This window comes from Lepidothrix coronata, unplaced genomic scaffold (assembly GCF_001604755.1).
Source record: "Lepidothrix coronata isolate B3197 unplaced genomic scaffold, Lepidothrix_coronata-1.0 Scaffold73, whole genome shotgun sequence".
Classification (NCBI taxonomy): Eukaryota; Metazoa; Chordata; class Aves; order Passeriformes; family Pipridae; genus Lepidothrix; species Lepidothrix coronata.
In genome coordinates, this window is record NW_016690253.1 from 2,885,272 (window position 1) to 2,898,310 (window position 13,039).

At 44.5% G+C, this 13,039-nt stretch overlaps 2 protein-coding genes across 5 annotated transcripts in view; one reads left to right on the forward strand and one right to left on the reverse strand.

Annotated features, from left to right (window-relative positions):
• Positions 1 to 1,042: 1,042 nt before the first annotated feature.
• Positions 1,043 to 12,862, reverse strand: PIH1D3 (PIH1 domain containing 3). Of its 3 annotated transcripts, none has more exons than XM_017819262.1 (7): positions 12,601 to 12,862; positions 10,779 to 10,884; positions 9,014 to 9,110; positions 8,132 to 8,237; positions 6,199 to 6,295; positions 5,322 to 5,407; positions 1,043 to 3,061 (listed from the first exon to the last, which is right to left on the reverse strand). In XM_017819262.1, exons 2-7 carry the CDS (start codon positions 10,869 to 10,871, stop codon positions 2,926 to 2,928), a joined length of 615 nt encoding a protein of 204 aa, XP_017674751.1. In that variant the 5' UTR covers positions 10,872 to 10,884; positions 12,601 to 12,862; the 3' UTR covers positions 1,043 to 2,925. The 3 variants fall into 3 exon arrangements, with proteins under 3 accessions (XP_017674751.1, XP_017674750.1, XP_017674752.1); XM_017819261.1 differs by lacking the exon at positions 12,601 to 12,862 and adding an exon at positions 11,307 to 11,564 and having other exon boundaries at positions 1,047 to 3,061; XM_017819263.1 differs by lacking the exon at positions 12,601 to 12,862 and adding an exon at positions 11,307 to 11,564 and having other exon boundaries at positions 1,056 to 3,061; positions 9,014 to 9,080.
• Positions 11,670 to 13,039, forward strand: part of RBM41 (RNA binding motif protein 41) — a 21,723-nt gene continuing 20,353 nt past the window's right edge. Inside the window, exon 1 of one of the 2 annotated variants that reach the window (XM_017819259.1) lies at positions 11,670 to 11,937. In XM_017819259.1, the coding sequence (XP_017674748.1) occupies positions 11,933 to 11,937 (5 nt within the window). In that variant the 5' untranslated portion in view covers positions 11,670 to 11,932. Of the gene's footprint in view, positions 11,938 to 12,862; positions 13,005 to 13,039 lie in introns of those variants that run through there. The other variant, XM_017819260.1, reaches the window with a different exon arrangement.

The window sequence follows — 13,039 nt, forward strand, 5'->3', positions numbered from 1 at the left end:
CAAAATGGGGATGGTGGCTCTCCAGCCACAACTGGAGGACAGAATGTGTGAACAAGGAGAGATGACAACCTGCAGTTTACTGGGATACTACTGCAGACAAGCCTCTATCTCATTTCCACATCTACAGTACCCTCTCCTTAACTGCAATACATTTAATCAAGTTGTTTCTTAGAGATCCAAATAAAGCTTGATGATGCTTAATGGCTGGGGCTTAATGGCTGGGTTGTTTAACTGGGCTCATAATTTTGATTAATTAAGATGCTTGCAGGTGTTGGAGTGGCACTTGGGCAGCAGCCTTGATGTTCAGAGGCAAAAGGGGTTCTATATCCCCTTCTAAAAGATTTCTGCCAGTGCCAGTTCAACAAAGCAAAGCTGCCCTTAAGCCCTTGCAAAAAAGTCAACCCTTGTAGCTGGCAGTAGCCTCCAGATTTCTGGGATGTTTGACAACCTGCTTGTCCTTTTAATCAGTTTTATCTTGGGATAAAACTGGAAAAAAAACCCCAAACAACCTAATCCCAACCTTCTGCCTAGGGCAGCTCCTGTGTCCTTGATAGGAAGAAAGAATGTGAGAGGATCTCCAGGTGATGATGGTGCAGTCAGGGGTGGACCCGACCAGCACAGCAAACACCAGGACAGTGTTTCTACCCTCCTGAAATGTGCTTTGGAGCAGTGGAACACACAAAGCCTGGCTGCCTATGAGTTTGTCCCATGTCCATATATCCTCACAGTGTGATTTCAGCTTCCCCCTGTCAGCAAATGTCCCTTTCCTGCTGTGTCACCAGCTTGCCATGCTCCCTTCATGGAGTGGTGTGGATGGCCTGCAGTAATCTGGAGTGTGGGTGCACAGGGTGGGTGGCCAGCAGGTACAAGAAATCACACCAGAACGTCCCCCTTAGGCAGTACGAATTTTTATTTCCCTTTTCTATTCAGCAGCTGACTTTCTTATAAAACATACTTACCTCAGATTTTTGTCTCTTGAATGCAGATAAAAATGTCCCCAGGTTAAAAAAAAATACGTGGAGAGGAATCACGATACGGATACCAGTGTGGCATAGGCTCATTTCCATAAGAAACTAAAACACTGGAGAGAGGCACAAGGAGCCAAACTCACCATTGTTTTCAGTATCAAACACTGACATTAAATTAAGCAGAGCTTGATGATGTAAGGCTTAGTAAATTACTACTGCCAGCTATAAAGGCAACATAACCTTGTGGATAGAGCAATGGAATAGGGCTCAGAAGAGCATCTGCTTTGCCATGGAGACACTGAAATAATTTGGACAAATGTTATCTTCACATGTGTATAAATCAGTCAATCTTCCACTTTTCTTGTAATGTGTATAAGGGATGCAAAAACGAAGCAGCATATTGTCTAGGGACCACAAAGATAACCTTTTTCCAAGAAACAGCTTGTTTGGCAAGCACAGCAGGGAAAAAGTGAGTCAGGAGGAGTGATCTCAGCCTTTTTGTACATCTACATTGTTCCCCTCAACCACAGCTTTGGAATAAGAGACATTCAAATGTAATTTATGGAAACTTAAGCAAATACAAATTGGAGTAGCCCCTGAGTGTTATTGGCATATTTAATAGCTTGTGATGAATCATAACTGAGGCATCTGCTTTCCAGTCCATTAAGGCTAAAGCAGAAGTTGATTAGAATTATTCTGACCCAAGCAATGGGTCCACTTTTCAGGGAAGTGGTTGAAATGTCCAGACACTAGCTTCATTTTTCCTGGTGTTATAATGCAGTCTTATTAAAAAGATACTGCGAATTCTGAAAATTCCTGAAAAAAACAGAAAATATACCTATAAACTCACTATTAGTGTCTTCAATCCATCTTCTCATTACAGCTTGCCACAAATTTAGCTGCATGGGTGCTGTCTGCAACCTAGATGGTCAGTTATTCTCCTCTACTTCTGCACCAAAAGAATGCAGGACTCTGAGCCATTTTGCTCTGAAAGTGCTTACAAGTTTGGGTTAAGTGTACCATTAACATGCCAGGGCCTGCTTGTCCTCTCCACTTTGATCACCGAGCAAGTACCTTTGTATTCTGCAGGATTAACAATGTTAAAAGAATATATTTGCCCCGAAGCTGGTGAGAGAAACATCTTGGTTACCCATCTCTGTAGCTCTAGATTGGTCCTGAAGGCCAAAGAACAGATTTTGCAGCCTTTCAGCCCTTTGAGTAATGCTTTGTTATGCAAAGCTCCTCTTATCTCAACTTTTAGGAGGTCTCTGGGGACATAATAGAGAGAAGGCAGAGTCAGAGGTAACTGGAACTCTTCCTTAGAACATATTATTTTATTAATCAGGAAAGATCAGAAAAATAGCTGGAGGGACAGCAGGTGAATGGAAGACACTGAACCATACATTGTCAAAAATTGTTCAAAAGAGCCGAGACGTTCAACAATCCAATTGTAGTTGGTTAACTTGTTCTGCCAGCGTAAAGGAGCCTCAGATGTGGATTTGGATCCCTGAAGAGCTTTGATGATCTTCTCACCAAGGGTGAAAGGAGATTCTGAACTGGCCCCAGCCACAGCACTGGGGACCAGGCAAGGATATTAACACTTGAAAGTCTTGAAACAGTAGCTGAGCACTGGACTCATTGACCAGACACTCACTGTGCTACCTCTCAGCCACAGCCACACAAAAGGCTTTCTCTGGCTGACAGAACTGTAATCTCCCACTGTCTAATTCACAGAGCCTGTATCAGACTGAAGGAAACAGAAAGTTAACCAGAGCAGCACAAGAACCAGACAGGCTCAGCTTTTAGTACCTGTGGGTGCCCTGTCCCTCCTGACTCCTTTCTCCAGAGATATTCCCCCTGGACTGTTCAAGGGAAACAATCTACTATTTCATGACAAGTTGGGTTTCAAGGAGACTTCACACCAGAAGATTAGTTTTGTCAAACTTTCTCTATCTCTCTATCCGTCAGAAAAATTTATGAAATCAAACTGCCTTGATACTCTCAAGGTGACTTCCAAGATCTCCTCTTCAGAGAGAAAACGAGCTCTACCCTCCTTGCTCTTGACAGGGTAGGGGAGGTGCAGCAGCAGCTTCCTGTAAAAGAAGACAGTGACTTTCAGTGTCTCAGACCAGGTGAGCAACTGAGATGTCATTGCAAGTTACTGCTGCAATTCTCCAGTCAGTATCCCAGAGAATGTTCCAGGATATCTCGTTCCCGTGACAGGTTGTGGGGTTCCTGCAGTACCTGCTGCACAACTACATGGTCCCTGAAACATTTCCAACACTATTCCTTCCCTTTGGCTGTGGCTGTGACAGTGGTTTCCAATGATGGATTGCAGGCTCTCTCCACTGCTCTTGCATTTGCACAGTGCTGCATTTTAAATGCAGGGGAAGGAGGAACTGCACTGATAATACACTGTAAAGCACAGTCCAGGGATTGGAATGGACTTACACTGATGAAGTTGCTGGGATTTTAACCTACACTGGAGATAAATTCAGTGATCCCCCTCTGCCTGTGGCTCAGGGACATTATACAAAAAAGAAAGGCTGGGTCTTGGGCTCAGGAACTATTCCACAGTCCAATACTATGTCAGACACAACTTTCCCTGGAATGGCTGACAAGCCTCCAGGTTTCTCTCTTCCCAAGGATGTCTCAGTCTGGATTCATTCAGCTCTTCTCACTGATGACAGTTCAAACTTACTTGCTCATGCAGAGTCTGAACTCTTTCCCCTCTTATCCCAGGGTTACATACTAACATATGAATGATGGGCCAGTCTTGGATCTCCACTCTATTGACAGTGCAAAGAGAATCCAGGACACTGTAGAATCAAGAGATCCGCCCAGGCAAACTCTACAAAGCCCAGCAAAATAAAATAACATGGTAGCATAGATGAGGGTTTCTTCAAATTGGGGTTTAAGCTTTGTTGATTCTTTTTCAGACCTTTTCAGCTGTCTTGTAGGAGCCATGGCTGAAAGAGGTACAGTAAAAACACCTTTGCACCACAGCTATTGAAGGAAGACATTTCCTATAATTTGGAGAAGTCCTTAAAATCAGCTTGGCTTAGAAGCAGCCCCAGGACTACAGAGCTGGGAGCAGTTCCTTTGAGTCTTCCTACCCATCTGTGAGAGAACAGTGTTTTTCAGCACATAGAACTTAAAATCTTGGTTGTTTCTTTCATACTGAGAAGGCTTGCACTTATATTTGTGAAAGCAGCACTGGTTCAGGCTGTACCCAAGCAACCATTAGCTTTACGGTGAACTTTTTATTTGCCAGGCTTGTGACTAGAGACAGCTGGGTACTGAGAAGGTAATGGCAGATCTGAGTCACCAAAAAGATAGAATTGCAAAAGAAAAAGGATGCTGAGGTTTTCCTACATCTGCAGTATTGCAGTAAGCCACCTTTTTTACTGCCCATAGGTTCTGCAAGTCATTAGCTGAACAATTATTCCTCCCAGTTTTCCACTTCAGAACTAGCACTTCCAAACTTTCTTCTGCCTCTGTTGCATCTTTGGGTTAAAACCAAGCACGAGGTAACTGACTTTGCCTGGCTTTAGCTGTGAGAAAAATGGCTTTTCTGTAGGTAGTCTACTAGAGACAAAACTTATTTTGGCCTTAATCCATGGCCTGGACCTTGAATTTATTTGCAGAAAGCTATTCACATATAGATCTTCCCACATCCCTTTCAATACAGCAAGTCAGTCCAGAGAGGATTAAGCTTTCTTATGACAGCACTCTTTCTGAAAAAGGACTTCAAGCAAAACAGACATGGGAATTATCTGGCAATCTCAGGCAGGACAATTGTATACTGAGGGAAAGACAGAGGAAGGCTGAAAAGTCCAAGTCAGTGGATTATCTTCGTAGGTTTGAAATAGCCCCATAAAAAGAACTCAAAGGAAATATCTCTGGGGAAAACTTGTAATTTTTTCATCTCTGCATCTCTGCCTGGATATGTCCATAATTTGGCTTTCAGCTTCTGAAAACGTATCTGCCCATTTTTTACCACCTTCAGTCATGTATTGGCACAAATTACTGTTTAGAAATACTGGACAAGATGTCCTTCAAGAACCTGGGCAGCTTTTTGCCAGATGTTTTGGGCCCTTGAGGCCTTGTTGTTTAAGTAGCCAAAATCTGTCTTAAAGCTGTTTTTCACTTGGCAGCATCAGAGACTCAAAGCCAGCACAGTGCACACCTATGGTTGCTTTTGTCTATATCTATTTCTCATGTGCAATTAATAAACCTGATCCCCATCTCTAACGTTGCTTTCCAGACAGCCTTCACTTGAAGGCTTGCTTAAACCTCATTTCAAAGAAGGTATTAACTGTCCTGCACTTCTATCAATTGTGTTACACTTACTTTTTGGGAGTTCGAAGGTCAAGAACCTTGTCCTGGATATCTAATGTGATGTCTGAGTACTTTGTCTCTGGCAGCTTGATTTTAATCTGAAACGAGGGGCAGAGGCAAAGCTTTGATTACATATGTAGCCCTACAAGCCATAAAAGATCTCATCTTCATGAATATTTTGATGCCAGTGTCAAAGAGCAACATTTTGAGTAGGTAATTTGTATCACAGAATATATGAGGGTGATAATCATTGCTTTCAATAGCTTAGTGATGTCTATTGACATCCTATTTTCTTAAAAATCCTGAACTGCTAATGTGCTTGAGAGATATTCTATATCCAGCAAAAGCCTCAGGCTTTGTGTATTGCAGGGAAAGTTTGCTTCTGCTAGAAAAATAACACAGCAGTTCCACCCATCCTGAAGTTCAGAAACCAAGGAGGTATCTGATTATATAATGATGGGACAGGATCTGACACCTGTAACTTTAAGGACTGCCAGTATTGTAGCATTCTGCTAACCCATAAACCTTGTGAAAAATGCAGGCAGATGAAAACAATCTCCTTCCCAGCCCGCCTTCCCTCCAAAATTGTATCCAAGGTGAAACTTCTGCTTAGAGCTACATTTTATTTCCCTTAAGTTCATACGTGGCACACGCATTTGCACAGATTCCCTGGAGTACACTTGGTGCTTGAGGAGATACATGAGTTCCCCAGGTTAGCAAGTGTAAATATCATCCACAAATGCTTGAAGAACTACAAGAAAATGCTACAGGAGGCCAAAGGCAGCAGCACAGTTTGGTGTTTACAGTCTGTCCCTCAAGCAGTTGGGAAGAGGGAAAAAGGCAGAAAAAGAGCAAAAAAGAAGGGATTGGAGATCCAGGCTCAGCTCACCACTATATCCTCACAGCAGGCGGTGGAGGGGTCCTTCCCTGTCATCCCAAAGAAGACATCCTCTGTTCCCACAGACTGCTTGAATAAAATCTCATACCTGAGAAAGAGAAGTCACTGCCTAAGAACACTGGAGAAGGGGCAGGAGACTAAAGGAGGTTGTCATTTTCAGAGGACTGTAAATATCCTCATGTTGTCTCTCCTCCTTTTCAGTCTCCCTTCAAGACTTCAATCCATCTGCACTGGGTTTCTGTTCACAGCCATGACTGAGGGAGTCAGAAAATAGGTGAATATCCTTCACTCCACCTTCCAAGGCACTCTCCGTGCTGCCTCTACTTCACTAACCAGCCTTTGTGGGATCAGGAAATGCATCCTAAGTGAATACAACACTTATCAATTAGGCAAACACCACAAACTCTTGGGAAATGGATTTGAAAAAGGGGATGTCACAATTACCACCTGTGATCTGTTCTGCCCTTCAACATATTCTTGCAGCCTGAGCACAACACTCTTCAGTCAGATTGCAATTGTTTTGCATTCAGCCAACATTTATTTTCTTCCCCTTCACATCTACAAAATGTACAATCACAAACTTCCTTCCTCTTGATAATTAATGAATGAGGAAATACAAACTAAATTTGTATTTATAACATATGTTACTCCTACTAAATTCAACAAAATAAGTGGGGTGGATCACTTGTCTAAGCTGTTAGAAAGAGTGTATGGAAAGTCTTTCACATCTCCAGTGGGCATCTGCAAATGTAATAATTCCCAAATCAATGACAAAAGTGTCTCATAGCTCTGGATGCACTGCTGTAGCCATCTGTTTTCCTTGTGGGACATTTGCCCCACTTCATTTGATGAACTGTTATAAAGACTTATATGCTCTCTTCATCTGTGCAACGAGTCACAAATGTTTGAGGCTAGAGAAGCACTGGGGAGGGGAAGGGTCAGAAAAAGGCATGGGAAAAGCTTCTGTTGTGCCCCTAACACAAAGAGGTGTGAGGTCACCTCACAGGTGACCACCTCAAGAACAACTGTGTGCAAGGGTGAATGCCAAATCATTGTGAGAAATGCTGAGTCCAAGTTCAGGTGTGTCTCCCGTGTTTAGATCAGGAAACCAAAGACCTCACACCATGACTCACATGCAGAGAAAAATGAGGATTTTGGCCTACAAACCAGTGTACAATGTGCAGCTTCACAGGCTACACTCCATCTGCTCCAGCATTATACACCCCAGGATATGGCATTGGAACACAACAATTACAAATGCAAAAGCTGCTTTATGCCTTGACCCTGAGGGCTTCCTGACCTCTGCAAACTACAAATGACATGCCTGATTGTATCCATTTCAAGAACATTTTTGTTACTGTTTTTCTACCAGCAAGAGAAAAAGCTCTGGTTTTAGGTTGTCCCTTTGACAGACCAAGATGACAGAATTTAAAAGCTCAAAACTGCCTGCATACAGCTTTCCTTCCTGCAGTACTATTTGTCTCTACAGAGCTTAAATCTTTGAAATGCAAATACAAGTTGGAGTACTTTATGAATTTATGAGTGTGAAAAAATGGATCCATCTTGGTTGCAGCAGGAAAAAAGCAAGTATTTCACATAAATGGCATATTTTCAAGCTAGTAAATCATTTTGCTGACCTACTTCCTCTCCTAATCCCACTTTATACAAGTAACTGACGCTGCACGTAAACTTATGATGGGAAAAATCAACACCATGTTTCTGTTACGAGATCAGAAGGTTTGAAGAGAAGCGTTAAAACCACTCCTCACATGTTGCTTTAGATGCAACACTGATATCCTTCCTTTCTTCCTCTGCAACACGAGCTCTTCAGAAGGCTGTGTCACCCCAATGCAGTGGATGCTGCTTAAATCTCATCAAATTTAAGGCTGTGTAAAGCCCATGCAGGCAGTCTCAGCTCACTTACTCTGGCTGTTCCCTGGGGTCCCAGGTATCATCAAACTCAGATCCTTCTGGGACCTCCTCTGTATTCCAAATAGTTTTCCTGTTTTCAGATTTCATTTGAAAAGTACCTGTATGGGATGAGGAAAAATCCCACTGTCACCTTTTTGAAATGTCTCTGTTCCTCTAGGTTTGTTGAAAACTTAGAATATTGTTCTACAATTATTAAAAAAAAAATAATAGAAAAGCCATTTCTAAAGCCTAGAAAAAAAATATTTCTGGGTTTTAGAAAAACCTTTGCATTAAAAGCATTCTAGGTAATTACAGTCTCCTTTACCTCAGTATTTTATGAATGAGGATTTGCAGAGGGAGGATGTTTTCCTTTCACTTAAATCTCCTTTACACAACCTCTAGGTCCAAGAAATCCTCCTTTTAGGCACAAAACATCAAATGCTTCAAAATGGATAAAGTGTAAAAGGACAAAACACTAATCTCCCCCAAGCCCCCTGACATAAGAATTTTTCAGTGAACAGAGATTTACAAGAGGACCTCCTCCTAACACAGAAATCCATTTTTTTCCCATTAATTAAAGTGCTGAAGAAAGTTTATGGGCAGACTAGTATGATTTATGCCTGTCCTGCATGGAGAAGTATTTTTTCTAGTAAGGTGGTAAATTTAAAACTTGGAGGTTTTTAGAACCCTTTCTGCTTCTCTTTGCATATTTTACAGTTAAGCTTTCAGGAAAAGAATAATTTTACAGAGTAACTGCAAAAATGTGGTGCAAAGTCCATCTCAAAGGTCGATGACCACTCTTACTGAAGCAAACCCTTCAGTGGTAACTTACTACAGCTGTTTAAGTCTGCTGACACAGGACTGAATGCTAAAGCACACAAACACTCCTCCTTACCAGTGGTCTCTTTCTTTACTGGTCCAATACTCCCAGGAGTCATGGCACCGACAGAACTGCAGCGTGACTGCAAAAAAGGCAAATGGACCAACCAATTCTGGTGGACCCAAGCTCAGTTATAACCATAATGTCAGTAAATATAAAATGCTGTCTGTATTTGAGGTCAAACAAATCCCTGCTGGAATCCACAAAACATTATCCCAGAGTTTCATGACTGAACCACTGAATATTTTTTTTTCACTCTCACACAGCAGAAAGTGACCTTGACACACTGGGCTTAAGCAGGACTCCAGAAGCCCAGTAATACAGACAGATGTGCTTTTTGAGTTTTAGTTTCCATGGCATTCTGGCAAAATTTTCATGCTTTGCCTGCCATGAAAATATTACAGGAAACCAAGGGTTCTACATGAAAACCCCATCACAGCATTTGGATTCCTTTTGACAGTAGAGATCATATAAGGCAACAATATTTTCCTCTAATTATGAATCAATTTAGTGCTAATAGGCCAATGTGAGGCATTTCTCTATATATGAAGATTCCTTGGTTCAATAAAAGGGCCTCATATGCACAGAGCATTAAATTAAATCAAAATAAAGATTTCAATTTACCCAGATTGACTCAGACTTAATTGACATCCCTCGTGGCAATTTTCCATTTCTGTCTCTGAAGTGCCATTCATTTTATTAATAAGATGTAAACAAATTCTTTTAGAATCAGGATGTTTACTGCAGAGATGTACAGCAATAATGGTAGTTTTAAAAGGCAGGCATCAAACAGCTGGAGAGTAGTTGGAGTGTGAAGGACAACATCTATACCCTACTGAAAGGAAATTTCAAGGGACATGCACCCCCTTTATCCCAAATATTACTCCCATTTCCAAGTTGTGCCCTGGGGCACAACTGCTGGGTCAGCCAGCTGTCTCTTTGTTGAGGAGTGATTTGGAAGAACACTGAGGCATTTGCCATTTTTGTCATCCATGTCATAACATGATTTGTTCAAAATTTCAAGAAACTTGGCAAAGTTTTGAGCCTTCACAGAGGCCTTTCACATCATTGGCACCTGTGGGGCTCCTGGGAATATCTCTTCCCAGCACACAGGCATTGCTGCAGGAACAATGCAGTTTTTCCAAAAACTATGTTCCTCATCTTGTCCTGAGATGAATTGCTACAGAAGAATGGAGAGATATTTCTCTCATTATCCATTCAGATTATTCATCTTAGAATGATTATTCACCTTTCACTATTCTACAACCACCAAAATATCTATTGCACTTCAGTGATCAATTTTCTCTGCAATTCTTCAATGCCTGACAAACACAATTAGTACACTCAGTTGCCTCTGGATATTTTAGTCTTTACTCAGAAGTTGAGGAGCAACTTTTTTCCCATCATATGAAGTATTTAGCTGTAATTGCCTTCATCTCCAGCAGGCTTCAGGGAAAAGTAGGGAGAAGTCTAAAGTTTCTCAGGCTCTTTCAGCTAGGTGTTCTCATTTCCTTCAGGCTGAAAAATTAAACCTCCCTCATATTTTGTGCTCACAATCTGTCCTTGCTTTCCTGGGGCATCTTCCTTATTCTCTCCCTCAAGAGCTTGTTACTCTAAAAGTATCTACCAGCTGTTCCAGTCAGTCCAAAACCTTCTAGAGTTTTCATTCTCTTTTTACACACTCTGGGGAAGGAGAGATTTGCTTTTCCTCGGTTAACAAGGTTAGGCTATGGTACAGTATGTAAAAGAAGCAGCAATTTTTATGAATTCTTATTCTCACCACATCCTCCTCCTCCTCCTCTTCTTGAGCATCACGGAGTAATTTGGCAAGGCACTGCAGGGAAGAGCCTGAAGAAACACTGTCCATATCCATACCCACTGCTCACCTATGCAGGAAAAAACAAGTGACAGATGAAGAGAAAACCAGTTGTGTTTTGTACAGTCTGTAAAGCACATTTTCTCAGCTGTGTGTCCTGGAAGGATAACTTTGTGTGATGACAAAAAACGTATAATGGAACACAGAATCATAAAATGGGTTGAGTTGGAAGGGACTCATGAGGATCATCGAGTCCAAGTCCTGGCCCTGCACAGGACACCCCAAGACTCCCACCATGGGCCTGGGAGCGTTGTCCAAACCCTCCTGGAGCTCTGGCACCCTCGGGGCCGTGCCCACTGCCCTGGGGAGCCTCTCAGTGCCCAACCACCCTCTGGGGGAAGAACCTTTTCCTGAGATCCAACCTAAACCCGCCCTGACTCAGCTTCACGCCGTTCCTTCGGGTTCAGCGAACCCGAGGAAAGAACAACCAACCTCTTCTGTCCGCACCCACAGCACGGGCTCTTTTGCTCCGCTGGCTCTGGTTGCCAGCACGGCTCAGGCCTTACAGCAGACAGCGCACCACACGTAACCCGGCAAAACTCCTCGCAGGATCTCTGCCCAACCACCAGGCTTCGGACCGACCCAGCTGCGGTCCCGGCGGAGGGCGAGCGGACCCGAACCCCCGGGGAAAACCCGCCGTCCCCGCGGCCCCGCTGCCGGGCGGCCACGGCCCCTCAGCGCCGGGCCCCTCACGCGCGTCCCCGTCCCCATAGCAACGCCCCGCCCCGCGCCGCCCGGCGAGCCAATCGGAGCAGCGGGACCGTGAGTGGCAGCGAGACTGACCAATGGCCGCCGAGAGCGGGCAGGGGCGGGGCGCCGCCGTGTCCGCCCGGGAGGGTTCTCCTTCTCCAGAGCACCGAGACCCGCGCGGTGTGCCCGGAGTTTCTGTAGGTGGCCGTGCCTGCTGCCTTTCACCTTGATAACCAGTCAACGTGGATGAGGGAGGGGCAACTGCTGTCATCTACCTGGACTTGTGCCAGGCATTCGACACCGTCCTGGGTGACATCCTTGTCTCTGAACTGGAGAGACGTGGATGTGATGGATGGACCCCTCGGTGGATGAGGGATTGGAGAGTTGTGTTCAGGGGCTTGATGCCCAAGTGGGGAGCAGTGATGAGTGCTGTCCTCAGGGTTGGGACTGGCACTGTTTATCAGCTGTGTTGGTGACAGGGACAGTGGGATTGAGGGCACCCTCAGCCACTTTGCAGATGACACCACCTGTGTCCTGCAGTCACACATTGGACGGAAGGGATACCATCCAGAGGGACCACGAGTGTGACTGTAATGCACATTCCAAATTATTTTTACTAATCGAGGGAGGTGAACGGTCACACACTTAGCAGAGGTGCCCTGATGCTCAATTCTTTGCACTTCGAGCTGTTCTGCAAATTACCAAAGGGGTGCAAATGTTATATTTATTTTCCTCTGCTGCACCACACCTGCCTTGCCTAACAGTGTCCCTGAAGGAGGGGAAGGCACTGCTCACCGCAGTTACTGGCAGCAGCGGGGGTTAAACGGGTGCGTGGCTCTCCCGGCTGGTCCTGACACCGAAAAGCAAAAGAAACAAACTTCTAAACACCACTTTGTAGGTGTTGAAGAAAGCATTCTTTATTCAGCACGCTGGAGGTTCGGAGGATAGCTCCTCTAATCGAAGGTGCCAGATGACAGGTAGATACGGCTTTTTATTACACATACTGTTTACATGTCCATTGGATATTCTCGCTTACCTCATCAGTTTGGTTTACACAGCCGCACCCTTATTCGAAGTCCTTTTTTTTGGTCCTTCCGGGTCTTCCTCGTCGTCTTGACCTCCGTTCTGGGGCAGGCACAGCGTCACAGTGTTCCGAACCCGTCACGTTTGTTCTTTATCTCGTCTGGGTCACACAGCGCTCAGTTCGCACCCCGCTTGTTCGCGTTACACCCCTCACCTGACCTCCCTAGGGCTTCTCTGAGGTTACAGCGCTCCTTCATTCGGCCGTGCCGGGGCAAAGTCCCTGTTTCTCCCAGAAACAGAGTTCTCCTATTCCTTCCGGGCCGCGGCTCCCGGCGCTCCGCGCGCGGCCGCGGGCGCTGCCGGGGCTTGGAGTCCCGGGATCGGCGGGATCGCGGGGATCGCCGGGGCCATGCGCAGGTGAGGGGGGTCCCCGGGGTCCCAGACTGCACCTT